The sequence below is a fragment of the Chelonia mydas genome, chromosome 2, assembly GCF_015237465.2.
Source record: "Chelonia mydas isolate rCheMyd1 chromosome 2, rCheMyd1.pri.v2, whole genome shotgun sequence".
Taxonomy (NCBI): Eukaryota; Metazoa; Chordata; order Testudines; family Cheloniidae; genus Chelonia; species Chelonia mydas.
The window spans coordinates 130,736,192-130,762,497 of NC_057850.1; the positions used below are offsets into that span (position 1 = coordinate 130,736,192).

A 26,306-nucleotide genomic window follows, 5' to 3' on the forward strand; every position below is an offset into this window, starting at 1 on the left:
AGCCTCAACCCTAGCATTGTGAATGCATGCTGCATTTGCTAGTACCTGTACCTTTAATCTAATTTTAGGATGGTGTGACGACCTTATTTCTTATGCACTCTCCAGTTTTTTGTGTACGCATGCACACATGCCATTTTCTGTGTTCTGCCAGTGCAGCTAGTTTCTTCCATAGAGCTACACAGGGGCTTTCTGAAACAACTGCTACATCACATTTTTTGGCCCAGCCTTGACAACCAGGCACATACCTCCTGTCCATTACTATGCCTCAATATTTTAACCCTGAAGTGAGAGCTGATCTAAATAGTTATTAGGTACTTACATACTATACAGGCTCATGTGTTTAGACACAGTTTACCTATGCCAGAAATAACAATCAGAATCCTTATTTCGTTTCTCTACCATATATCCTACCTGGATTTTGTACTGATCTCTCTGGCAACAAAAGCCATGGAGGAAGGAGGGAAGGTTTTTTGTTGTTTTTTTTCCATGGGGCAGCTTTAAGGGTTTGTTCACTCACAGAGACCAGTGCTTCTGGAGACTTGTGCATACTTTCTATCCTTAGTGCAGATTACTGTTTTGGGCACTACCAGATCAGATTAAAAGATCTGGGAAAGAGGCTAATGTAGCTTCATTTCATTTTGGGCAGTAAGAAAGCAGGTAAGAGTGGCAATTTCATGCATTCTGTGATACTCTTATGTCAAGTTGTTCATCTTACCTATAATCAGCCTTTCTGTTTCTTTTTAAAGTGAACATGAAGCTCGTTGTTATTTTTTTTCAATCACTATGAAGCTGGACCTCAGAACCCATTAAAGTCTCAGGACTAAAGAGGAATGGAATAATACAACATTACAAACTTTGCTCACATTAAATGGATTTACAGTCACTATAAAACAAAACAATATAGAGACAGGAAATACAAACAAATTTAGATCGAGGAATATTTTAACAGAGGGAGAAGGGTTGGGAGAAGGGGAGCTATGTTTAAGTGAAGGAAGTCACAGATTCCTCACATGAAAAGTTTCAGTGCAAGGGAATTCTCACAGAATACATATTCACTTTGTAAAGTTCCTCACTTTTGAGCAACCTTGTCTTGTCTTACGAGCACCTCCTAGGAAATCCCTGCCCACGTAGCAGTTCCAGCGTGGCCTCATTTACCCAGCAGAACCCCTGCTACAGGGCATTTCAGCTATTCACCAGAGGAAAAAATAGTCTGAGAGACCAAGAAAAACCAGACAGCAAAAATTAAGAGAAAATCATGAAATATAAATCTGGAGAGAGCAACGTGGGGAACGCGGGTGTGGAGACAGAGAAATGCCCTGAGTTATAAAGTAATTGTCTGATTTAAAAAAAAAAAAAAAAACTAATGCACTTCTCTCAAATTCTCCTCATTAGTACAGACTGAGCAGTTAGAATTACACTTTACATTTCAAAAGGTAGCAATGCAGAGCTAAAACCGAAGACAGGTTATGGGGAACTTGAATTTAACACAAATCTGTTTAGAGTAAGGATATGTCAATTCCTTGACCCCAAGTTGATTCAAACAGATATCCATAAGTCTCTAAATAATTGTTACATACAATGACCTGCAACACATGACGACAGCCATTTTAAGTATGGGCTGGCCCCATTTTCCTTCCTTCTTGTTTCCCAGCCTGGTTCACACATACTCCCATCACCAACGTTCATTCCCACCCGCCATGTAAAGACACTCAGACATGAAGCAAGGATCCAGCAGTAAGAAGAGTATAAACACTTTGCAATGCATCCCATAAAATATGATCAAAACCCTAACTTCACTCATTTCAATTCAAGTCCTCCTGTGCTCCCCGCTGTTCTGGTAAGTTGAGGGAAGTTTGGGCCCTGCTGAGGAATGGACAGCCTCCTTACATATCTCTCCAAGTTCTCAGATGGAATCAACCACTGTCATCTCCAAGCACCTCTGCATGACTCATCCCTTTCCACTGACCCTGCAGAAACCGCCCTGCAAGGTTTCAGTTAGGTTTAATCTGCGTGCTTCGAGAAGCAACAAAGTGGAAGAGCCAGCATCTCTCTGTATTTCACCTCCAAAGCCCCTGGGTCACATACCTTTACTATAGATTAAGGCTACCTCTACATTGGGATGCACTTCAGACTAAGGGGTGTGAATTGCAGCACAAACCAAAGTGCTGCATTGTAACTGCCCTGTGTGGATGCTGCTGGCATGAACTAAAAGGAACCTAGTTTGTATTAACATATTCCTATTCAAGCAGATCTATGTTAACACAAAGTAGGTACCTTTTAGTTCACACCAGCAGCGTCCACACGGGGCAGTTATAGTGCAATGCTGTGTTGCGTGCTGAAATTCACACCCCTGTAGTCTGAACTGCAGTGCACTTTAGACCAGTCCAGAGTCTTCAGTAAGTTACTCCCTTCCCTCTTTGCTCTGTAGAATCTATCATGCTCCCGGGGCGGCTATCAGTGGCAGGAGCCACTGGAAACATGCTCTGCAGCCAGTGTTTATAACAAAGCAGGAAAATCAACAGCAGGGCAATGGCAGGCCCTCTCACATAAGTGTCTCAAGATTCATGGTGATCTACAGAACCTCTGGCCTCTTCCAGAGGTGTGTATGGAACACACACTCTGCTCCCCCAACAGAATGTCATGGAAACTCCTTGAGTTAAGGACAGTTTCTCTTCACCGATGCAGATTATTCCTGCATGAGGGTGAATGGGATTTTTTTTAAAAAAAAGCAGTATTCATGAATAAATGGAAATATGAACTTACTGCTCCTCAGGTGATTGAGCCATCTGCATTTCCTCTGCTTCTTCTATCTGAAAGAAAAAATGATTAAGCTAATTAGGTACAGAATTGAAAGTCTTTCCAAATACTTTCTAAAAGTCTGATCCCAGCCTTGGAAACACTTATGCACATGAATGGTTTTATGTATAAGAATAAGCCATTGAAGGGATCTAAATGAAAATAATATATTAACTCATAATGGAATGATGCATCAGAGCCTAGTTCAGTCGTTCTTACCATTATTATTCTTGTGTCACACACATAGGCACGCCCTTCCCCTGAGTAAGGAGACCACATCAGTGAAAAGAGGTTGCTATACACAGTGGTTCTCAAACTTTTGTACTGGTGACCCCTTTCACATAGTAAGCCTCTGAGTGCAACCTCCCTAATAAATTAAAAACATTTTTTAATATATTTAACACCATTATAAATGCGGGAGGCAACGTGGGGTCTGGGGTGGAGGCTGACAGCTCGCGACCCCCCATGTAATAACATTGCGACCCCCTGAGGGGTCCCAACCTCTAGTTTGAGAACCCCTGCTCTACAGTATTGACTCAGTATGAACAGAATTAGGCCCTTGGTTATTTTTCATAATCCTGAATTGCAAGACCTCCTTTTGTTAACTAAGCCAAGTTATTCTTAACACGGTGTACTTTTTAGTCCAAAGTCTCAACATAGACACAACCTGTGCTTTAAGATTGAGCACTAACACTACTTGCGCCATAGGTTGAATCACTCTTCATGCACACGAGCCTGAGTTTTGAGGGGCATCATAAAGCACGTAAACAAGGAGGTAGAAATTGAAAAGTGCTTTGGGAACCTTGGGCCAGATTTGTCAGATGTGCAGAGAATCTCCAACTCAAATCGAAGACAATGCAAGCTGTAGCCCCTGAACACGATATCAGCATCGCCAACTCTGCCAATTATATCGCAAGTTTTGTAATATGAGAGGTTCATCATAAAGCCCTACAGCCACATGAATACCACAGAATCTTAGCTTTCCTTTTAAAGAATATGCATGTTTCTGTCCTTCATGATTGTGGAGAAAAGCTTGGAAACACAAACCATAAGAGATCAAAAGTTAAGAAAAATTTCAAGTGTATTATTTAAAAAAAAAATCTCATGATTTGGGGGATGGGGGGGGGGTTTGATTCATGATTTGAGCATTTGGAGATGGCAATATTGTCATGTTTCCTGAAGTTTGAAGGTTTAGAATATTATTTTTAGTGTAGCATATACACTGTACACAAAGGCTCATTTAAATAAAACATTTCAGTTCTGAAAGTAACCAGTAAGATCTAGAACAATACTATGGCAAGGCCAGAATCAGAGTAAGTAGTAAACAAGCTTACTGAAAATCCAGGTTTATGTAAACAACAAGTTTAGACGTTTGTTGTATTTCCCAGGTTCTAATTTAACCAAAATACTAGCAGAGTCTCTGGATATCTCTCTTCACGCAATCTACAAACAACAGACTTCAAGCACAAAACAGAAGAATAAAAACCAAGTAGGATAGGGTAATTCATCGGAGTTCCCATTTTTGCAATCAGTATTAAACATGCTCATTCTCCGCTGCCCAGCCCTCTTTACAGTGCTTAGCCTAACAAGGCTGAACTGCACCTAACTAACTCCCAGCTAGGAGTGCCTCCTGGGGAATGAACCCACCACTCAAACTACTGTCTGGCTTAGCAGTATTTCTTCCTATGGCACTACAAACAGTGAGATGCAAACAGAGCTTGGGGTTTTCTCCAGGGGGCAACAAAAGATCTTTACAACCACCACAGGTAGGAGAGATTATTCCATTTTATCTGTCTAGGTGCTTGTGTCTCCTAGTTTCGTGTCATTCTGAAAGACAAAAATAATGGCAGTATGTGATAAACAGTATATGGGCTTTGGCATGTTGGGGTCCTGATTTTCCACTGCCTTGTACATTGTGCAGACATTTATGTCTGTGCAAAGCAGGTGTAAACTGCTTCCAAATCAGAATGGGAATGTTTTACATTCACTTTATACCTTCTGATGTCAATTACACCTGTGCAAAGCAATAAAGTATCAGGCCCTCTGGCTGAGATGTGGATCAGAAACAAGACATATCTGTGGACACAATTACTGTGAGTGGAGAACAGCAACTTCAGACAATGCAAGTAGAGGAGCTACTCTGAGCTCTTACTCACAGCATGGAACTGATGGCAGAAGGAGCATTGTAATTAACGTCATCAGGGCAAAATTAAACATAAGACCAAGCTATGACTGGTACAGCAGAGAGCCAAACCCTCGCATTCTTATAGCCCACCTTAACCCTCCTCTGTGGGAGGATGGTAAGGTCCCAGCAATGGATTTGTTGGAGGGACCTGGATGGAAAAAAGAGGGGGAGCTGGTTAAAGCCCCCACTTAATTACAGAATAAAATAAACATGGTTACCTGCACTGTACACTGTTACCTGCCGGGTAGTCCCAGACATCTAATAATAAAGTTGTGGCCTGACTAAACCGATGTCAATATGTCTCCTATCCTTCTTTTGGCATAGCCAAACAATGGTGGTAGTTCTAACATACTGCATCTGCCATCTGTATGTTTGGTAGGAGCTTCAAAGCATGTAGAGATGATTTTTCTGCCGTTTGGCCTTTAAACATCTCGAAATCTTGATCCCTTGAAATCTCATGTTCAAGGAGTTTTTTATAATATATAAAGGCCAGGAATGTCTCTGTATGCAGTGAGTTCCAGCATCGCACTTTATAGCTTTTACAAAGATTCAAATGTCAAGAGATCCTCTCCTTGAAAAGCGGGACTTCAGTCACAACAATAAATATGTCCATTGTGAAATACAACATGCCCTCAATTTGCCTGGCTTGCTGTCTTTCAGAATGTTCCAAATTCAGGCTATACCAGCCCCTCACTCAGATTCCACCATGTGTTTCAAATGTGCAAATAGCAAAATTCCTTTTTTAACCCCCTTATAACTTTCACAGATCACAATTAATTTTCACCACCTATCCAAAGGTACATCTGGGACCCAGGGACTGTCACCCTACCAAAATTTCTGCCATTACAGCTGTTCAAAAAAGGTTTTTTTAAATAATGGGGGGAAAGGTATTTTTCCCCCACTCACAACCTCCATTTTTTTCCCTTAACATTTCAAAATAAATTCATTTCTGGGCTAGCAAGCTTCCCAGATTGCAGCCTGAAAGGTTTTAAAAAAAAATTGCACCTGAAAATGATGTCTTAAAATGGCAACACTTTGCCACCTTAAATATAGGGTAACTACACCTTGTTTATTATTGAGACCAGATCTTGCAAACACTTAAGCAGGTGTATCTTTACTTAAACGAGTAGTCCCTGTGATTTCAACACTACTGTTTATATGAATAAAGTGGTGCTTTTACTTACGTATTTGTAGGATTGGGACCTTGGAAATCTTTTTTATGACATGTAAAATAGTTCATTATTTAGTTATACATCTTATATTACATTCCTTTCAGATAGCTCCTCTGATCAATGGCGCACAGATCTGAGGATACTAGCCTCAGTGGGACAGAATGGGCAGTAGTTTATTTTGATTAGGAAAAATGCACTCTCTCTCACAGGTGTACAAATACAGAATGGTAACGTCTTGGCTTTCTTGTGGATGATATGGCACTCACAGGACTGAATTTGGGCTTGAAGTGTGAACATTTATTAGTTTGATCATTTTAGGATAGACTTTTACATTACTTCCCTGTTGGCAGAGCGTATCAACTACTCAGGCACTAGCAAGCAAGCATTTTTGATTATTTTTCCTCATTTCAAATACCATAGGATTTATTGTAATGAAAAATTAAATTCACTTTATTAAAGAGAAAAAAGAAAATAAACTTAAAATAAAGACTTATTTTGAAATATTTTCTTTCCACATAATTTATACTGGAGAATGTAATGAGGGCTTAATCAAAGAAAAAAATGAATTGGTTTTAGAAGGGCAGACAGAGTTCTGACTAGCCTAGGGCCAGGTTTACTTTTTGTTAAGGCAATTTGTGTTTTATTACCAGCATACTTGTTGCAGCATAACAGAGACCCAACACACATAAAAGAAAAACACAGCTCATATACATCAAAATCAAATGGAAATGGTTTACTGCTGGTGGCATAAGAGCCAATATATTTGCTGGAAAGCAGACAATTCTAATCTGCCTCATGAAACAATTAAGAAAGGGCTAGTTAATGGATCTATTCTCCAGTTGATGTACATGAAGAGTAGAACTCCCACTGCATATTATATGCAGGCAATTGTGTATATAACACAGAAATTCTGATTTCTGATTCTGATGACTACTGAGGCTGATGATGTAGAATACCAAAAGATCATAGCTAAAGTTATGCATGCCAGGCCCATTTTGAAGAAAGGGCACCTACAAAATAATCTTAGTTTGATTTGTGAAAAGACTTCAGCTGGAGTCAATCCCTTTATCTTATTCACAGCCCTAGTCCCCATTAACTTCAAAGGGTCTGTTTGTGGGCTCGATCTTGTGAGGTGCCGGACACGCTGGCTCCAATGCAGCAAAGCATTTCAGCACCTGGTTCATTTTAAAACATGCGAATAACCCCACTGAAGCCAGTGGGACTGTTCATGTGCTTGAAATTAACTATGTGCTTAAGTACTTTGCTGGATTGGGGCCAGAGAACTCATCAGTTTATAGGATCGACTGCTGTATGACTAAGATGAGCAGGATTTATTTAGCCTTCAGTGTACAAGGCTTCGAGCCTGATTCTGATCGCACACTGGTGTAACACAATTAACTTTTGCTGTAGCTCAGTGTAATTGAAATATTCAGGGCCACCTTTCTCGTTCATTACAACCAACTCTTAAGGGAGGAACTTTGGCATGTTCTTACAGATGGTGGGGGAAGGTAGGGGGCAAACCCTCCCTCTTCTTGACGCAAGCCAGGGACAACCTCCATCCCTTTGCTCCTTGCTAACTTTGCAAATCACATCATCCAAAGAGGGGAGGTAGAAGGTGAGGGCAGAGGAGAACATAAGTCTGTCCCTCCTCCAAACTGGCGCCCAAGAGAATACCAAGCTTAAAGGCAGGTAGAGCGAGCACAGCCTCTCTGCACACTGCCTCACGTGGGGCAAGATTGCGCAGGTGAGTCCAACTTACTTCAACTTAGAGTCCAAATGTTGCTGCAATGCATAAAAAACAAAAACAAAAAAACAGTGGGACACAAAATTATTCAGGAAGGAAATCTGAGTGCTGTAGGATTCATTCCATTAGTGTCAATAAATCTTTCTATAAGCTTAGTGTCATGAGTCATTATTTCTAATGTGAATGCAAGCAATATGGAACACCATGTGTGTGGAATATAGGTAATTTTCAGACCATTAGGGACGCCCATCAAGGGGGAAGGGGGCACAGAGCTAGGGAGGGGACAATACAAGGTTCGGGTATCTCAGTTTCAGTAAGTGATTTGGAATTGTGAAATGCTTCTGCTAGCACTTAGCAGTGAACTAATTAATTAATAACAAAAGTTATGCAAGAAGGTATAGATTTTGGTAACTTATCACAGCTCAGTGGCTATATAAAGGAGTCTCAGAGTGCCATTCTGCTATACTGCCCACTTGTTGCTCTTGTATCTCAGCTTCACACCAGCACCTTTTTTGCATCTGCTACAAGGAATATTGAAATTAGGGCCTGGGTGCTCAGCACCTGGATTCAAATGGCAGCATTAACCACATGATGACCACATAGTAGGTGAATGAGTATGAAAGTGTTCCTGGCTATACCAATTCCCCAAAATTCTTATATTTTCCCATGGATAAGACCATTCCTTTCTGGACTCATTATCTGCCTGACATGGCCTCACCACAAGGCAGCACATCCAAACATTGTTAATAGGTTTTTGAATCTTATAAACACATTCCTGAAGGGGTCTCTCTGCCTTTCCACAGCACTGAATGTTTTGGTCTCTGCTGAACCACTCCATAAGTGGGGAGGTGTTTACCCTGATAAGTTTGGACTGGAACTATTTATACTAATTGTAACCATAGAAGATACCCTTTCCACAGCTTTAGGGCATCTTGCTACACTGGTGACTGTGACTCATGGCTAACCTGGAGGAGTGAATGGCAGACCATTTCTCTGCCCTGAGAAATATTTTTGGTCACACTTTATATTAAAATATCCTTTATAAATGACTTAATGCTATAAGCATGTTAGACATGAGTACTACTGTTAATGATTACTATGAGCAACTTTTTGATCAAACTCTAACAACTGATTAATGCACATTTTAATACATATCTAATTGTAGCAAAGTATCCCCAGACATGCCTTTTTGGGACTTGTCCATCATTAGATAAACCATCACAGACAAGGGATTGCAATTACACTCCCCTTCCTCTTCTAGGATTTGGTTTATTACCGACTTAATTCAAAACTCCCAGCCACCTTCAGGCTTACCAGTTCTTTATACCACTCATTGGCTATAACTCCTGTCATATATATCAAGGGAAGGGTAACAACCTTCCTGTATACAGTACTATAAAATCCCTCGTGGCCAGAGGCATAAAATCCTTTTACCTGTAAAGGGTTAAGAAGCTCAGGTAACCTGGCTGGCACCTGACCAAAAGGACCAATAAGGGGACAAGATACTTTCAAATCTGGGGGTGGGGGAAGGTTTTGGTCTGTCTGTTCTGTGTACTTGCCGGACACAGATCAAGGAAGCAAGCAATCCAATTCCATTAGAATTAGTAAGTACTAGCAAGGGAATGTGTTAGCTTATTTTTGTTTTGGCTTGTGATTTTCTCTGTGCTGAGAGGAAGTTGTATGCCTGGTTTTCTTTTTGTAACTTTAAAGTTTGGCCCAGAGGCAAAATCCTCTGTGTTTTTTAATCTGATTACCCTGTAAGATTATCTTCCATTCTAATTTTACAGAGGTGCTTCTTTTACCTTTTTTCTTTATAATAAAGTTCTGTTTTCTTTTAGAATCTGATTAGTGTTTTTTTTAGTGTCCTAAAAAAACCCCAAGGCTGGTCTGTGCTCATCTTGTTTATTCTCAAGCCTCCCCAGGAAAGAGGGTGTGGAGGCTTCGGGGGGAAGTAGGAACTCTAAGTGGTCCTTTCTCTCAGTTTGTCTAAATCACTTGGTGGTGGCAGCATTACCTGGTACAAGGGAGAATTTGTGCCTTGGGGAGTTTTTAACCTAAGCTGGTAGAAATAAGCTTAGGGGGTCTCTCATGCAGGTCACCACATCTGTACCCTAGAGTTCAGAGTGGGGAGGGAACCCTGACAACTTCAGCTCAGCTTTGTCCTTTCCCTGATCCAATAACTTCTTTCCCCAGTCCTCGGCCTGGGAGCCTCCTAATTTTTAGTCACATGATCTTTATCCTGTGTTCCTTTCACTCATTCTCTTCACTTGGGAAGGGGCATGTGGGGGGGAAGGACATTAAGCTTGGCATGGGATGCAGCTGGGCCCTAACCCCCTTAAAGGGGCAGCTTACTCTGTGACAATTATTAACTTTTTATAAACAAAATGTATCCTTAATTATAGCATAACCACATTTTTTTAAATTGAAAACTGGACACAGATTTTGGAGCACAATACTGCAGAAAAGGAGTAAATTCTACAGCAAGTTCAATGGTCACAGAATTGCAGCACACAGGTATTCCTGACAACAATGCTTACCCGCCTCACCGTATTTTTGGGAGACTTAATTTATGAATGTATGTAAAGCACGTTGACATCTGTAGAAATGCAATGTACCATAGTCATAGGAGACCTGATTCTTCGCTGCCTGGGACTCTGCATGTTCAGTTACATCTAAGCATAAGTGTGTGTAAAAGGCTGCCATATTGATTCAGCAGGGTTTCATAAGGTATAAGGCAATGGAGAACTAGGACCATGGTGTGGAAATAACCAAGTACTGTATATCCTGTAAATTATTTCACACACCTCTTATCCCCCCATGTGCTCAATTGCTTCCTGAGGGACATAAATGAAAATAAAATTAACTGAACATTATTTAGACTGGCTTTTAAATAGGATTCTTATAACTGAGAAAGAGGTAATAGCTTCTCAAATAGAACCAAGCTGTTCCTTCATTGATTCAGCATTGCCTAGAGGAGATATCTGTAGAGAAATAATGGAAGCAATCTGGTCCCATTTCTTTAAAGGTGTCCATTCAAGCTCTGACCTCTTTATGTAAGCGGGGGAATGGTCCCGGTACTCAGGGAACTTTCCTGAGTTATACACTACACCGGTGACATGGGCTAGCAAAAGGATCTGAGTCCTCGCCCCCACTTCCTTTACCCAGAGACCTGCCTGACCTCAAGGGCTCCCCTTCCACTCTCCTGTGTGGCGGAGTCCTCGTAACCCCAACAAGGCTGGGCCCAGGATTCTTGGGGGGCTCCACCCCCAAGCTTGTCCTGGTCACTTAGGGCAGGGGCTAGGGTAACCCCACTCCAGGGTGCTCTCTCTGCACTGGATGCTTCCCTGAATCACTGATCATTACATACAGTTCAAAGCAAATACAATTTATTAAACAGCAACCAATTTAAAAAAACAAGGAAAAAAGGGGAAAGGTTAAAGGAAAACACACTACCCCACTCTGTGGCATGGGGACATCACAACCAGCATCTCTGGAATGTAAGGGAACTTCACAGTCTGTTCCTCACAAGTCCCAGGCCTCCTTCTCAGGCCCTGGCTGTCTGCAGGGATGCTGCGGATCCAACACTTGCTCTGGCAGTGGCCACGCGCTCTCAGGCTCTAGATGGCAGGACCCTTCTTCCTTGCATTGCCCCGTCGGGGTTATGATCCCCCTCCAAGTTCGGCCTGCCAAGCATCTTGGCTGCGGGCATCCCCCTGGCTCTCTCCAGCTGCTCACCACACGTGGCTCGACTGCTCCAGCCCCAGCCTCAGCTCCATCTCCACTCTGCCTCTGCGCTGCTCTGCCTCCAGCTCCCTGGGCTGCTTCTCCGGCCCCTCTGGCTCTGGTTGCTATAGCTCTTCTCCCAGCACAGGTCTGCTCTGTGGGCTGCTTCTGTGACTCTGCTCCCTGTACTGACCTGCTTCCTGGGCTGCTTTTCTGGCCCCTCTGGCTGGCATGGCTCTGCTCCCCAGCTCAGTTTGGGCCCCTGCTTTCTCCTTAGCTTGGCCCCACTCTGTCTGACCCAGGCAATTCCAGCTCACATGAAGGACAGGACCCCTCTGGCCTCCTGATTAGCCTGCCTGCCTTGTCAATCAGGCTGACCTGGAGCATTGGCCTCTCCCCATTGTTCCTGGGGATTGCCAGTCTCAGGGTCCTCACTTCCCATTGACCCTTCCCCTTACATTATATAAGATTAGTTGAAGTTAATGGGGAATATTAGGTATTGGATAACATAATTCAGTTACTGACTACATTTAAGTGTGTTCCTTTTTTCGTCACACAATCCTAATGTTCTTTTTGAAACCAGAACTCCCACTGAGCTCAAAGGACTGGGTCACTGAGGTAGGATAATCCAGTGGACAAGGGACTAGCCTAGAATTTGAGACTTATGTTCAATTCTCTGCTCTTCAACAGACTCCCAGTCTGCAAATCACTTGAGCCCAGCCCTCAAAGGCATTCCATGGGTTTCAGTGGAAGTTAGGAGCCTAAATACCCTTGAGAATCTGGGCTTTACCCTCTGTGCTTCAGTTCCCAGTCTATAAAACCAAGATAGTAGAACTTCCCTACCTCACAGCAGTGTTGTGAGGACAAGTACATTTAAGATTGTGAGCTGCTCAGATACTATAGTGATGGGGGCCAGATAAATACCCAAGATAGAGGTTCAGCATGCAGTGGAGGACCCCATGGAGATGAATCTGGCCAGTGTATGAGTTTAACACCCCGTCTGCCTATCCCTCAATGTGAAGAGGACCATGCACACTTGTGGTAACCAAGCTGAGATTTTGCCCAGACCTCTTAGTCAAACACACACACTTTTGGATTAAAACATAAAATAAGTTTAGCTACAATAAAAGATAAATTTTAAATAAGTGTAGCAAACAGCAAAGCAAATTACCTAGGAAATAAACAAACCCGCAAACTGAGCTTAATACACTAAATAGATTGGATATGAGTAGCAAATTCTCACCCTAAATGATGATTCAAACAGGCTCAAGTTCTTAAGGGGCAAGATAAGATGTGTAGGCTTACAGCTTGGAATCCTTAGGTGTTCCATTCACAGGCTAAAAATTCCTTCAGCCTGGGACCATCACTTCCCCCAGTTCAGTCTTTGTTCCTCAGGTGTCTCCAGGTATGTTGTTGTAGGGAGAGTGAGGTACCATCATGATGTCATTTTCCCCCTTTTTGTATCTTCTTCCCACTTGCTGGAAAGCTCTTTTGCTGTGACCTGGGTCAAACAGTTCCCATTGTGTAAAACTATCTCTGATAGGGTGCCAGAATACTGGGGTGCCAGAGTGTCACAGTCTGTATTAACTTGTTCTGGGATGGGGCTACAGATTTAAGGGAAGGACAGTTCCACAGATAGCACCATCCCCACAATTCACTCATGGATCTAGCCTCCCAGCCAAACATTCTGTTGTGTAAGAGAACTAAATAGTATCCCTTTAAATAGTTTGTGAGCCCCTGCATGGCACCCAGTGTGTACTATATTTCTGGAAGCTGCCAGATCAGCAATGGTTATGTAACCCTAGGTAGATATGTTATATATGTTTACTAAAGACAATTATTTGGACCCCACTGTGCCCATGTGGTTCAACTACATTATGCATGTTGTGTAATGGGCAAGACACAACACCTTCCTCACTCTCTAAGACCCAGACTCCATAAAGCACAAACAGAGGGGAGTCAGAGGTTTAGAGGAAAGTGCTATCATAGCATGGAATAGGCACTGTCATCTCCTAAGTCCCCAAAAGCTGGGACTGTGTGCTCATCTCTACTGCTGGAAGTGAGGAAAGCATTTAAGCCATAATTGACAGACTGTTTAGCACTGTGACTACTTTCTGTATGATCATGAACTCCATTGTGCCTTTAGATCACTGTTTTCAGTTTTCTCTTTAAAAACTAAACAGAACAGGAATAAAACAATTGAAAGAAAGTGTGAAATGCACCTTTTATGTTTATTAATAGTATACATTGTGCATAACTTCAAATAGGAAATTGATGTATTAAAATATCCCAGGAATTAGAAAAGAATTGACATGATTCACTAAATGATGGCAGAGGTAAAATATGTTCATTTTTTAACCAAAAGAGAATTAAACCAAAACATATTAAAGTGGGAGCAAGCCAGAGTAGAATAAACCCTTCCAACTCACCAAACACAGGAAAGAATATTTTACTTTGACTTGTTTCCAGAAATTCACATTGAGTTGTCAAATTCTTGTAAGGAATGACAGCAGTTTTTTCATAGACTTTACAATCAGAAGGGACCATCATGATCATCTAGTTTGACCTTCATCAGACAAAACGTGGGAAATCAAATACAAAAACCTTTATTCACATAGTAGTCTTTACTCAGGCAGGGACTTCCCTGGAAATCACTGGGAATGCTAACTTATTTAAATTTTTACAGAAGTATTTGCTGTGGCAATGCAATATTAAGTCTCTGTTCCTGCATTGTCTTCATGCTCATGTTCAGTGAGAGTTCTGGGAATGCAGGACACTGTGAAGAGGGCTCTAAGGAGGTCCACAGGGGCTAGAGGGATGGGTCCGGAATACTACCATGGTCTGGAGTGATAGAAGCGCCACTATGCAGCTACTGCAGCAGACTTATGAGTGGCACTCTATACAACCAACACTCACCTGTTCCTACATAAATACACAGGACAGAAGTGAGAGGCAAAGTTTGCTGCTAGCTACAATTTGACCACTTCTTCTACCCTAACTGTGTTTGTGTGTGAATGAAGTGGGGAGTTTGGGGTAATTACCACACCCCAGAAATATCCCCATTGTATTAGGATACAAGAGGCTGCCTGATACAGCAGCACTTCAAAGACGCAGTGGGTAAGAGGAGTAGTCAGCTGACAATCCCTCAGAAAGCCTCGGATAGGCTGGAGGTGGTCTGTGAGATGACTCCTAGAAAAGAGCAAGAGTGAGTGGAGTCCCAGTGAAAGAAAGGTGCTAAGGCTTCCATAAGGCCTGAATTGAAGCTTGGATTTCTACTTTCAAACCCTGGAAGCATAAATCAACCCTTTCTTTCTCGGTTTTGGATCCTGACCCCGACACCCACAGACTTCTAAAGTGTTCTGATCTATACAGAGAAGTTCCAGGAAGATGGTATCTTAGAGGAAGAGGATGTCCAGCTTTATATTTTAAACAAGGGAAGCTTAAGGCAGCAGAGACTTCAAATGTCATGTAGCGAATGCTGAAGAACACTGTAATGTTGAGCACTGAGAGCTATGGTGGGTGTTGCTCACAAGGTTGTCTAAAATTCCTTTTCATTGAAAGCACCAAATCAGCCTGAAAGAGAGAGGTAGAGTCATATTGGTATCATTACCTTGAGGCACTTGGAATGAGAGAGAGAAGATCATATAAAAATTAACGTTTTCCATTTAGGGTAGGATTTTCAAAAACATTCAATGTTACCTTATTTCTGCCCCCATTGAAGATCATTTAAAAACACGCACTGACTCCAGTGGGACCAGACTTGGGACAAAATGGAGCATTTTTTAAATCCCCTCCTAAATTTTCCATTTCTGATGTAGACATTTGCAATATGCCAGTATAACATGAGGACAATAAGGTAGACCCAGAAAACCTGCAGGGAAGCTGAGTTTATTTTCAGCTCAAAGGGCTAGTATAATTTTATGGCCCTAGAGTGTCTGATTCATTCACTAGAAGATACTTGCTTTGTCAGAAGTCTTATGAAACACACTTGAAATGATCTGTGCTCTCAATAAAGAGCTGTTCATTCTATTTCTTATTATCGCTGCAGCTATGACTAAGATGGTGCTTTGGCTTCTCTTGATGCATAAATAAAGCCACTACTTATTGTGATTGTTTTCCAGGTTGGAAAAAGATAAGTTGCCAGCATGAAGCTGTGGATATAGTGTGTTAAGTACCATATATCCTATGAATACATGTCAAATGAAGAGCCTCCACACTTTTGCCCTCTGTAAAATGTGGAAAACAACACTACAAAAGAAGTGTTATTCTCAGCTGAGATTGTGCCCAGCCTCGGAGAGCCCACACAATTCCTGTTCAGCCAGCCATGCAAAATACTGAAGGAACCATATAAGTGAAGATGACCATAGGTGGCATATGCTAAAACCCGTGTCCCATGCCTCTAATCCCAAGCCCCTGTCCCCACCACAGAAGCATATGGGCCAGTACTCCCAACCTCACTATGGATTTTGTTTCTGATTCCAATGCCAAACATGATGTTTGTTTGCAGGGAACATATCAGCAGAATGCAGTAGAGAATATACTGTAACATTCTGTGGTATTAGAATGTGCCACCGTACTTACCAGGATGTTGAAAATATGTGTTTGGTGTTTTAATTTTTCTCCCCACATGGCACAGAGCCAGCTAAGAGCCCTATACCAAGGCACTTTGCAGCCCTCACCACAGGGGCAAGCTGTGGCTTTGGCACAGATGTTTTGAGGGAGAAAAGGTGTGTGGCCAGAAGGGATGTGGCCCTGGGGTTTCTTTAGGTTATGATGGACCATAATGTACAGCAGCCTCCCCACGACAGAACAACGACAGCAGCATGCTCTATAGTCTTGCCCCCTCCTACTCCTGACCCCCATCCCAGCATATCCCTTATGAGCAGAGGGGGCCAGTCGGGTATGGGGACTAGATCTGAAAAAGGGGAGAGGAATCTGCCACTCTAAGTGTTGTTACATAGTCCTTTCTCCGTAAGTCTGTATTTAGTGCTAGCTTTTGACTGCTCCTGCACAGGTGTGCTGTGAGAACTTGCAGAAGGAACCCCTTCTTCCACTAGTACATCCACACAGGAGCCAGCCAGTATCTAGTCTTGACATTTCCTGAAGCATTAGACTTGAATTTGCCAACGTACCTGCTGCTGCTGCTACCTTCAGTAAACCCTAAGGTTTACCATGCCCCACTCTTGTTCACCATTTGACATGACACATCAGGCCTGAAAGCAATTCACACACTTCCTGTTCAAAGGAGTAGTTGGAAGCGAGAGGATTGACATTCTGCATGTGTCTGCCAGACACAGAAATAATGCCTCGGGGCACCACCACACTTTAGACACTACAGGTCCATACACCCCTAAGGCAACCCCTTTGCAACTAAGAGCATTATCTGGCCCTTTCTCTGTGTCCCCACTTCAAGTGAGGCACACCAATTTATCCACACCATGTACTATCTTTATCAATTACCACCGCACACAGACTATGGACTATGTCTAGCCATCACTTTGTAGGCAGAAGTCCAGCTGAAGTGGTCACTGGTTGCTTGTCTGTATTCATTCATATCTTTGTTGACAACATCCTTCACTAGACACAAAGGCTCCCATTCAGAGGGGAACTTTAGCCTTTTCCATGCCTCTTGTCTGATGCACTGACAAATTTATCCCCACGCTGGTCTGCAACTTTAGCAGACTAAGTTCAGTTTTCTTCAAAGTCTGCTAGTCAGCAACTGCTTCCGATAAGTCATACTGAAATGAACTGAAAACCTGACTAAAAGCAGCTTTTACTGGCAATTTTGCCAAAATAAAGAGAAAACACATTTTCCCAGAGGAAACTATCAAAAGCATTACTAGTCTAGCACTAAAGTTATAGCAAAATTACTTGAATTACTTGACTTTCAAGATGCTACAATCGTGTCATGTCTCTCTGCTCATTGTCTGAGAAAATAGCACTGAGACAGGCTTTGGGAAGAAGCAAGCTCCCAAAGATAGTGTGTTGAGAGCTTAGCTCCCACTCCCCTGTTCAAGTCAATTAACGGTTACATCTGCCTTACAATAAGTAAGCAAATACTATTGTTTTATGTCACATCACCTTTCAGGCAACAGACTATCCTTCTATTTAGTCATAAGGAATCTTAATTTTCCAAATACACAAAACATGATTCTTTTCAGAACCCCGGTGTGATATACCAGGCTACAATCCAGACTAATGCACAGCTGGGTCACCCCTGCTCTCTAACCTGGGGTGACCTTCTGTGACATTCCATACCTTGGGGGAGCATACTGTAACTTCCATATTCCTCATTTTCATATAATCGTGATCTTACATATAAAGCATGCCTTGTAAGGTATCAGGGGAAAGGTTATGATTTGCTGAAAGTCATTTCTCTATCCATATATGGGTATTGTTAATGCATATGAAGTTATGAGAATTGTGTTGTATGGTGGTCACTAAAGCATGCTGTAGGTTGGGGAATCACACCGATATTAGCTCCCCAGAGGCAACAGCAAGAAAAGTAACCAACGCCTGGGCAGGGTGTCAAACAGTCCATCAACAGCCATTGTCCAGCAAGGGAGCTGCAATGCAGTGACTCACCTGCATGAGGCCCCACCAGGGGAATTGTTCAACCTTGCTTGGAGAGACCCAGCAATGCCCCACAGACATGCCTGGACTTGTGTTCTACAAGCACATGGACTGAGAGTATAAAACAGACACAGTGGACACATACTGGGCCTTTCTCCTGCCCCCACCTATGCTGTAAGCAACCTAGATGCTGAGAAGATGACAAGACTCCAACAGAGGAGATTATACAGGTTTGTTCCTTAAACTTGGGCCATTAAAGTCTGCAATATCCAGTGGGGTGAGAAAAACTGCTTAATCTAGCTGCTGCCCAGTCTAATAGGGTTGAGAGTTTAGACTGTGTGCTTATATTTTCTTTTCTTTTGGTAACCACTCTGACTTGTTATGCTTTGACTTATAATCACTTAAAATCTATCTTTATAGCAAATAAATCTGTTTATTCTATCTGAAGCAGTGAATTTGGTTTGAAGTGTGTCAGAGGCTCCCCTTGGGATAACAAGCCTGGTACATATCAATTTCTTTGTTAAATTGATGAACTTGTATAAGCTTGCAGCGTCCAGCAGGCATAACTGGACACGGCAAGATGGAGGTACCTAGGTTTGTGTCTGGGACTGGAGATATTGGCTTGTGTCATTCACTTCAAGTAGCTGGGAGCAGCTTACATGCCAGAGGCTGTGCGTGAACAGCCCAGAAGTGGGGGTTCTCACAGAAGAACAGGGTAAGGCTGGCTCCCAGAGTCAAGGACTGGAGTGGCCCAGCAGATCACTGGTCCAAACAACACCAGAGGCGAATCTCATACCTTCACAATACCTTGTTGCCTCCAACTTGGACTGCTCACAAACAGCCTCCAGCATGCAAGTCACTTCCAGCTATGTCTGTGTGTGTGCTGCAGTCGGCTAGCCACATCTTGGCTTTTACCAGCCTTAGTTATGCTGCAAGGTGACCCCAACACAGCCCCAATACAGGATCTTTCCCCACAAATATATGTCCTGTACTACCCATCCCCCTCCTGGGCATACAAATAAGTTCATTATTTGTTGAAGGGAATAATATGCACACAACTTGTTACTCCAAATGGAATTACCCAGACACTTCAACTTGAACACACTGGTTCAATAAAACAAGTTTATTAACTAAAAAGAGAGATTTTAAATGAGTACAAGTAATGAGGCATAAAATCAGAAATAGGTACAAGAAAAATAAAGATACAGCACTTACTGGTGCTTAACTTAACAAACTATTTTATAGCCAAAGCATTGTGTTATCTCCACATGCTCCAGCAGATCACTGACCAGACTGTAAGGTCAGGAACAACCCTCCAGAGTCCAAGGGCTGTTTTCATTTGTCTTTTTTAGAGCAATTCCAGAGGCAGACAGGGAGAGAGAGGAGTGTTGTCTTAATGTGTCTGCCCCTTCTTTCTATAGTCCTGTCCCCCCCTTTGAGAAGCATCTCTAGCTAGGAGCAGGGCAACAAGCAGCCTGTGTGTGTGGAAGGAAAGTCTACGCTGTGTCTTTGCTGAGATGTAGATTTTTACCTCTGCCCCCTTTCCTGAAAATGAATGGCCACTTAGTGGGTAATGGTCCAGCAGACTTGTTTGTACCTGGCTAAGTCATCAGCTTGTACTTTGTTTCTGAGGAACTTTGTTGCTTCTCCCCGGACTTATCTGGAAAACACACTTTTAAACATTGTGACAGAGTGCAAACAGGAACACCTGCACTCTGATCACTCTAATAGTAATTAGTTCCCCAGTAGGAAGCTGATGGGGGTAATTACTCAGTCAGGCTTCCCAGATGAGCCAATTACCCCATCACCCCTGGGATGATAAGAGGCGACACAGGAAGGAAGTGTGAGAAGGGAAAAAGGAAGGAGAGAGGGAGGAACAGGATTAGCTGAGCCTCGCCAGACAGAAGACTCCCTGTTCTGAGCCTCTATTACTCTCACGCCCTGGTAAGAGGGCCAAAAACTAGTTGAATATTGTAAATAGGCTGTTGCATGAGGACTGTTGTGAAATTGGTGGAGGGAATACAAAAGAAAAAGACATTGTGAAGGCACAACCATGGGAGTCAGCACAGATCTTGCAGGGAGAAGGCCACAAAGGAGCCACACCCAGTGACGTGCATTTTACCATGATATTATTGATCACCTAATTGAGATTTTAAAATGATGGCTCAAGGCATATCTTGTACAAGCCTTATTACAATAGTGTGTAGGGTGTGCACACAGGGTATAGTTTATCACACCCACTCTCCCAGTTACTTGACCTCCATTGATATTTCTTCTGAAATCCACCTTTTGCTGTTATACCTAGATTAGTGTAGGATTCATAACAGTTCAGACAACCTGCTGAAATAATGTGGTGCCTGAAGGCCCCAGCACCCTAGGCATTGTACACACACAATGAAAAGATGATTCCCGCCCCCAAAGAGCTTACAACTTTAGTAAAATTAAGCACAGGCATCAGCTTTTTCCTTTGTCTGGGGGTGCTCAACCACCGCTCAAGCCCCAGGCCCCAGCCCCATTCAACCCTTTCCCCCACTGCGCCTCTTCCCACTCAGTTCCACCACCTCCTGCAAGCTGTGCCAGGTGGGAGAGGAAGGGGGTTGATTGGTGGGGCTGCCTGTGGATGGGAGGCGCTGGGGAAGAGGGGGGTGGCTATCTGCCAGTGGGTGCTAAGGTCCCACCATTTGTTTTCCGTGGGTGCCCCGGGGCCTATGAATTAAGCACAAAGTAATAGTGAAAACTGTGATAAGCATAATCAATAGTGATCATGGCACACCAACTGCCTAGCTATTGTTGAGTGGACTGTAGGCAGCAGAGCAGTTTAAAATAGAGATTTAAAGAAGGATAATAAATTTTTATGGGGAACTCCTTTTGTGCATAAAGGTCCACTAGGGACGAAATAAGGTACTGGTGGGAAGGTTAACTAATGGGCAGTAAAGGCTTGCATTGTAGGTGGAACAAAAGTGGGGGCTGACAGCTCTGCAGCATATAAGGGGTAAGTAGGGCCTTAAAACTGAAGACAAGTAGTTTGTGTTTGATGTGGTGAAAGGGGGGGAAAACAGGGAGAGGGATTATATGGTCTGAGTGACAAAGCATGGAGATTATCTTTCAGCAGGGTTTTGAATGTATTTAAGGCAGGGATGGGGACAAGATGGCATTTGGCAGGCCAGAAAAGAGAAGTGTCACAGTGTGCTGGACTCATCAGTTGGAATGTTGTAGAAAATATAAGCAGCAGCAGAAGTACTGGACACCTCAGGCATACAACATGTTGTAAACTACAATTTGCCAAGGACTATGAAAGCTGCATGAGTTATTTAGACTGTAGTGAAGCCCAGGGTCTAGTCACTTCATTCTTTAATGACAAGAACAGAAATACTGCCAAGACTTTGGTCACCTTCTTGGTTGAGGCCAAAAGAGGAAGTGCTATCCTGGTTAAAATAAATATGGTAGAACTTGCCGTGGGAGCATGCAAGTCATGTAATAGCCAGCAAGTCCTAGGGGCACAAGTGCACATCCCTGTGCTCTGTTTCAATGCTCTGGCCTAAGGATGATTCAGGTGGCCAACAGTCACCTGATGATGGCCATGTGGTGGTACTTCCTAGAAGAGAAAGCCTGTTCTGACAAAGAAGACAACCCAGGGGCAGTGTTGGATGTAGACTTTCTGTACCAACCACGTGGAATGATTGGTAGAAGACACCCAACAGGAGCAAGAACAGAAATCCTGGCTGGAAAAAGATAAGATGTATATACCAATCAGGAGGCATGATTCTGAGTTATAAAACCCGCTTTGGAGGAACTGTGGAGCCTGGGGAAGAGGACTGGAAGACATGTGTGAAGTTTCATAGATTCATAGATATTTAGGTCAGAAGGGACCATTATGATCATCTAGTCTGACCTCCTGCACAACGCAGGCCACAGAATTTCACCCACCACTCCTACAAAAAAACCTCACACCTATATCTGTGCTATTGAAGTCCTCAAATCGTAGTTTAAAGACTTCAAGGAGCAGAGAATCCTCCAGCAAGTGACCCGTGCCCCATGCTACAGAGGAAGGCGAAAAACCTCCAGGGCCTTCCAATCTGCCCTGGAGGAAAATTCCTTCCCGACCCCAGATATGGCGATCAGCTAAACCCTGAGCATATGGGCAAGACTCATCAGCCAGATACTACAGAAAATTCTTTCCTGGTAACTCGGATCTTACCCCATCTAATAACCCATCACAGGCCATTGGGCCTATTTACCATGAATATTTAATTACCAAAACCATGTTATCCCATCATACCATCTCCTCCATAAACTTATCGAGTTTAATCTTAAAGCCAGATAGATCTTTTGCCCCCACTGCTTCCCTTGGAAGGCTATTCCAAAACTTCACTCCTCTGATGGTTAGAAACCTTCGTCTAATTTCTAATCTAAATTTCCTAGTGGCCAGTTTATATCCATTTGTTCTTGTGTCCACATTGGTACTGAGTACTCCCTCTCTGGTATTTATACCTCTGATATATTTATAGATAGCAATCATATCTCCCCTCAACCTTCTTTTAGTTAGGCTAAACAAGCCAAGCTCCCTGAGTCTCCTTTCATAAGACAAGTTTTCCATTCCTCGGATCATCCTAGTAGCCTTTCTCTGTACCTGTTCCAGTTTGAATTCATCCTTCTTAAACATGGGAGACCAGAACTGCACACAGTATTCCAGGTGAGGTCTCACCAGTGCCTTGTATAACGGTACTAAAACCTCCTTATCCCTACTGGAAATACCTCTCCTGATGCATCCCAAGACCACATTAGCTTTTTTCACAGCCATATCACATTGGCAGCTCATAGTCATCCTATGATCAACCAATACTCCAAGGTCCTTTTCCTCCTCCGTTACTTCTAATTGATGCGTCCCTAGCTTATAACTAAAATTCTTGTTATTAATCCCTAAATGCATGACCTTACACTTCTCACTATTAAATTTCATGCTATTCCTATTACTCCAGTTTACAAGGTCATCCAGATCCTCCTGTAGGGTATCCCTGTCCTTCTCTAAATTAGCAATACCTCCCAGCTTTGTATCATCCGCAAACTTTATTAGCACACTCCCACTTTTTGTGCCCAGGTCAATAATAAAAAGATTAAATAAGATTGGTCCCAAAACTGATCCCTGAGGAACTCCACTGGTAACCTCCCTCCAGCTTGACAGTTCACCTTTCAGTAGGACCCGTTGTAGTCTCCCCTTTAACCAATTCCCTATCCACCTTTCAATTTTCCTATTGATGCCCATCTTATCCAATTTAACTAATAATTCCCCATGTGGCACGGTATCAAACGCCTTACTAAAATCTAGGTAAATTAGATCCACTGCATTTCCTTTGTCTAAAAAATCTGTTACTTTCTCAAAGAAGGAGATCAGGTTGGTTTGGCACGATCTACCTTTTGTAAAACCATGTTGTATTTTGTCCCATTTACCATTGACTTCAATGTCCTTAACTACCTTCTCCTTCAAAATTTTTTCCAAGACCTTGCATACTACAGATGTCAAACTAACAGGCCTATAATTACTCGGATCACTTTTTTTCCCTTTCTTAAAAATAGGAACTATGTTAGCAATTCTCCAATCATACGGTACAACCCCTGAGTTTACAGATTCATTAAAAATTCTTGCTAATGGGCTTGCAATTTCTTGTGCCAATTCTTTTAATATTCTTGGATGAAGATTATCTGGGCCCCCTGATTTAGTCCCATTAAGCTGTTTGAGTTTCGCTTCTACCTCAAATATGGTAATGCCTACCTCCATATCCTCATTCCCATTTGTCATGCTACCATTATCCCTAAGATCCTCTTTAGTCTTATTAAAGACTGAGGCAAAGTATTTGTTTAGATATTGGGCCATGCCTAGATTATCCTTGACCTCCACTCCATCCTCAGTTTTTAGCGGTCCCACTTCTTCTTTCTTTGTTTTCTTCCTATTTATATGACTATAGAACCTTTTACTATTGGTTTTAATTCCCTTTGCCAGGTCCAACTCTACTTGACTTTTAGCCTGTCTCACTTTATCCCTACATGTTCTGACCTCAATAAGGTAGCTTTCCTTGCTGATCCCTCCCTTCTTCCACTCCCTATATGCTTTCTGCTTTTTCTTAATTACCTCTCTAAGATGCTTGCTCATCCAGCTTGGTCTACAACTCCTGCCTATGAATTTTTTCCCCTTTCTTGGGATGCAGGCTTCCGATAGCTTCTGCAGCTTTGATTTAAAATAATCCCAGGCCTCCTCTACCTTTAGATCCATAAATTCTTCAGTCCAATCCACTTCCCTAACTAATTTTCTTAATTTTTGAAAGTCAGCCCTTTTGAAATCAAAAACCCTAGCTGCAGATTTATTTTTATTAATCCTTCCGTTCAGTTTGAACTGAATTAGCTCATGATCACTTGAGCCAAGATTATCCCCTACAACCATTTCTTCTATGAGGTCCTCATTACTCACCAAGACCAAATCTAAAATGGCATCCCCTCTAGTCGGTTCAGCAACTACTTGCTGAAGGAATCCATCAGCTATCGCATCTAGGAAAATTGGAGCCCTATTATTATTACTAGCACTCGTCCTCCAGTCTATATTTGGGAAGTTAAAGTGTCCCATGATCACGCAGTTTCCATTAGTATTTACTTTATTAAAAACATTAAAAAGGGCTCTATCCATATCCAAATTAGATCCCGGTGGTCTATAGCACACCCCAAGCACTATCCCAGGGGAGGCTCTAATAGTTTTCTTCCCCAATTTAATTTTTGCCCAGACGGACTCAGTCATATCCATTTCATCGCTTCTTATTTCTTTACATTCTATCTCATCATCGATATACAGTGCTACTCCACCACCTTTACCTTTATTTCGGTCTTTCCTAAACAGCACATACCCTTCAATACCTGTAGTCCAGTCATGACTACTATTCCACCAGGTTTCTGTTATACCTATAATATCTGGTTTCACTTCCTGCACCAGTAACTCTAGTTCCTCCATTTTGTTACCTAGGCTCCTCGCATTAGTGTACAAACATCTTAATTTTTGCTGTTTGGCCTCGCTCACATTCTGTACCCTATTAGGCACGGTTATTTTACTACTAGTATAACCTATTAGACTTGTATCTACACTGCCCTTCCTCCTACCTACGGCTGTATCCACTCTTACTTCATTTTCTTTCCACTCAATGCTAAATTCTGGCGTGGAGATTACCTGGACATCTCCCAACCATCTCCCCCAAATTCCTAGTTTAAAGCTCTCTTAATCAGTTGTGCCAGCCTCCATCCTAGAAGTCTATTTCCTTCCCTACTCAGATGAAGTCCATCCTGAGAGAACTGTCCTCTATCCATGAACGCCTCCCAGTGGCCATACATCCCAAAGCCCTCCTTATAGCACCACTGCCTAAGCCATCTATTGATAGTCATAATCTTGTCACACCTTTGTTGCCTTTCTCTAGGAACAGGCAGAATCCCACTAAAGATCACCTGAGCCTCAATTTTCTTAAGTGTCCTCCCCAGCCTAGCATAGTCTCCCTTAATACTTTCCAGCGAGAATCTAGCCGTATCATTTGTTCCCACAGGAAGGATAATTAGGGGATTCTTTCCCGCTCCCTTTAGAATCCTTTTCAACCTCTACATCCCGTATCTTAGCACCTGGAAGACAGCACACCCTCCTATTTTCTGGATCAGCTCTGGTTACAGGCCTATCTATTCTTCTCAGTAAAGAGTCCCCAATCACAAAGACCTGCCTTTTCCTAGTGACGGTGTTATTCTCCAGTCTATCCCCTGTTCCCTCTGGCTGCAAGTTCTTTCCATTCCCATTCTCCCTTGTAATCCTTTTTAACCCATCCTGTATCCTCCTTGTTGAAGTTGAAGTGTTCTGTTTTGTTAAATAAACCAGACCCCAAGAAAGGCTGTACTTTAATTACATGAATGTCTGTGCATTTGTTGGGGAGCTGATTTGGGGAAACTGAAGCGACAGATATGACCAGAGAGGGGCAACTGGCCCCATTACAAGGAGGATGCAGTAGTTGAGATATGAAATCAGGCTTGCATGAGTGTCATAGTTAGGTGAAGAGAGAATCCCTGTCCTACTAGATGTTGTCTTTAATGAGTTCTA

General features: G+C 42.6%; 1 protein-coding gene across 1 annotated transcript in view; it reads right to left on the minus strand.

Annotated features, from left to right (window-relative positions):
* Window positions 1–2,759: 2,759 nt before the first annotated feature.
* Window positions 2,760–26,306, minus strand: part of LOC114018394 — a 137,669-nt gene continuing 114,122 nt past the window's right edge. The window contains exon 8 of the mRNA XM_043538827.1: window positions 2,760–2,810. Coding sequence (XP_043394762.1) covers window positions 2,760–2,810 — 51 coding nt within the window. The remainder of the gene's footprint in view (window positions 2,811–26,306) is intronic.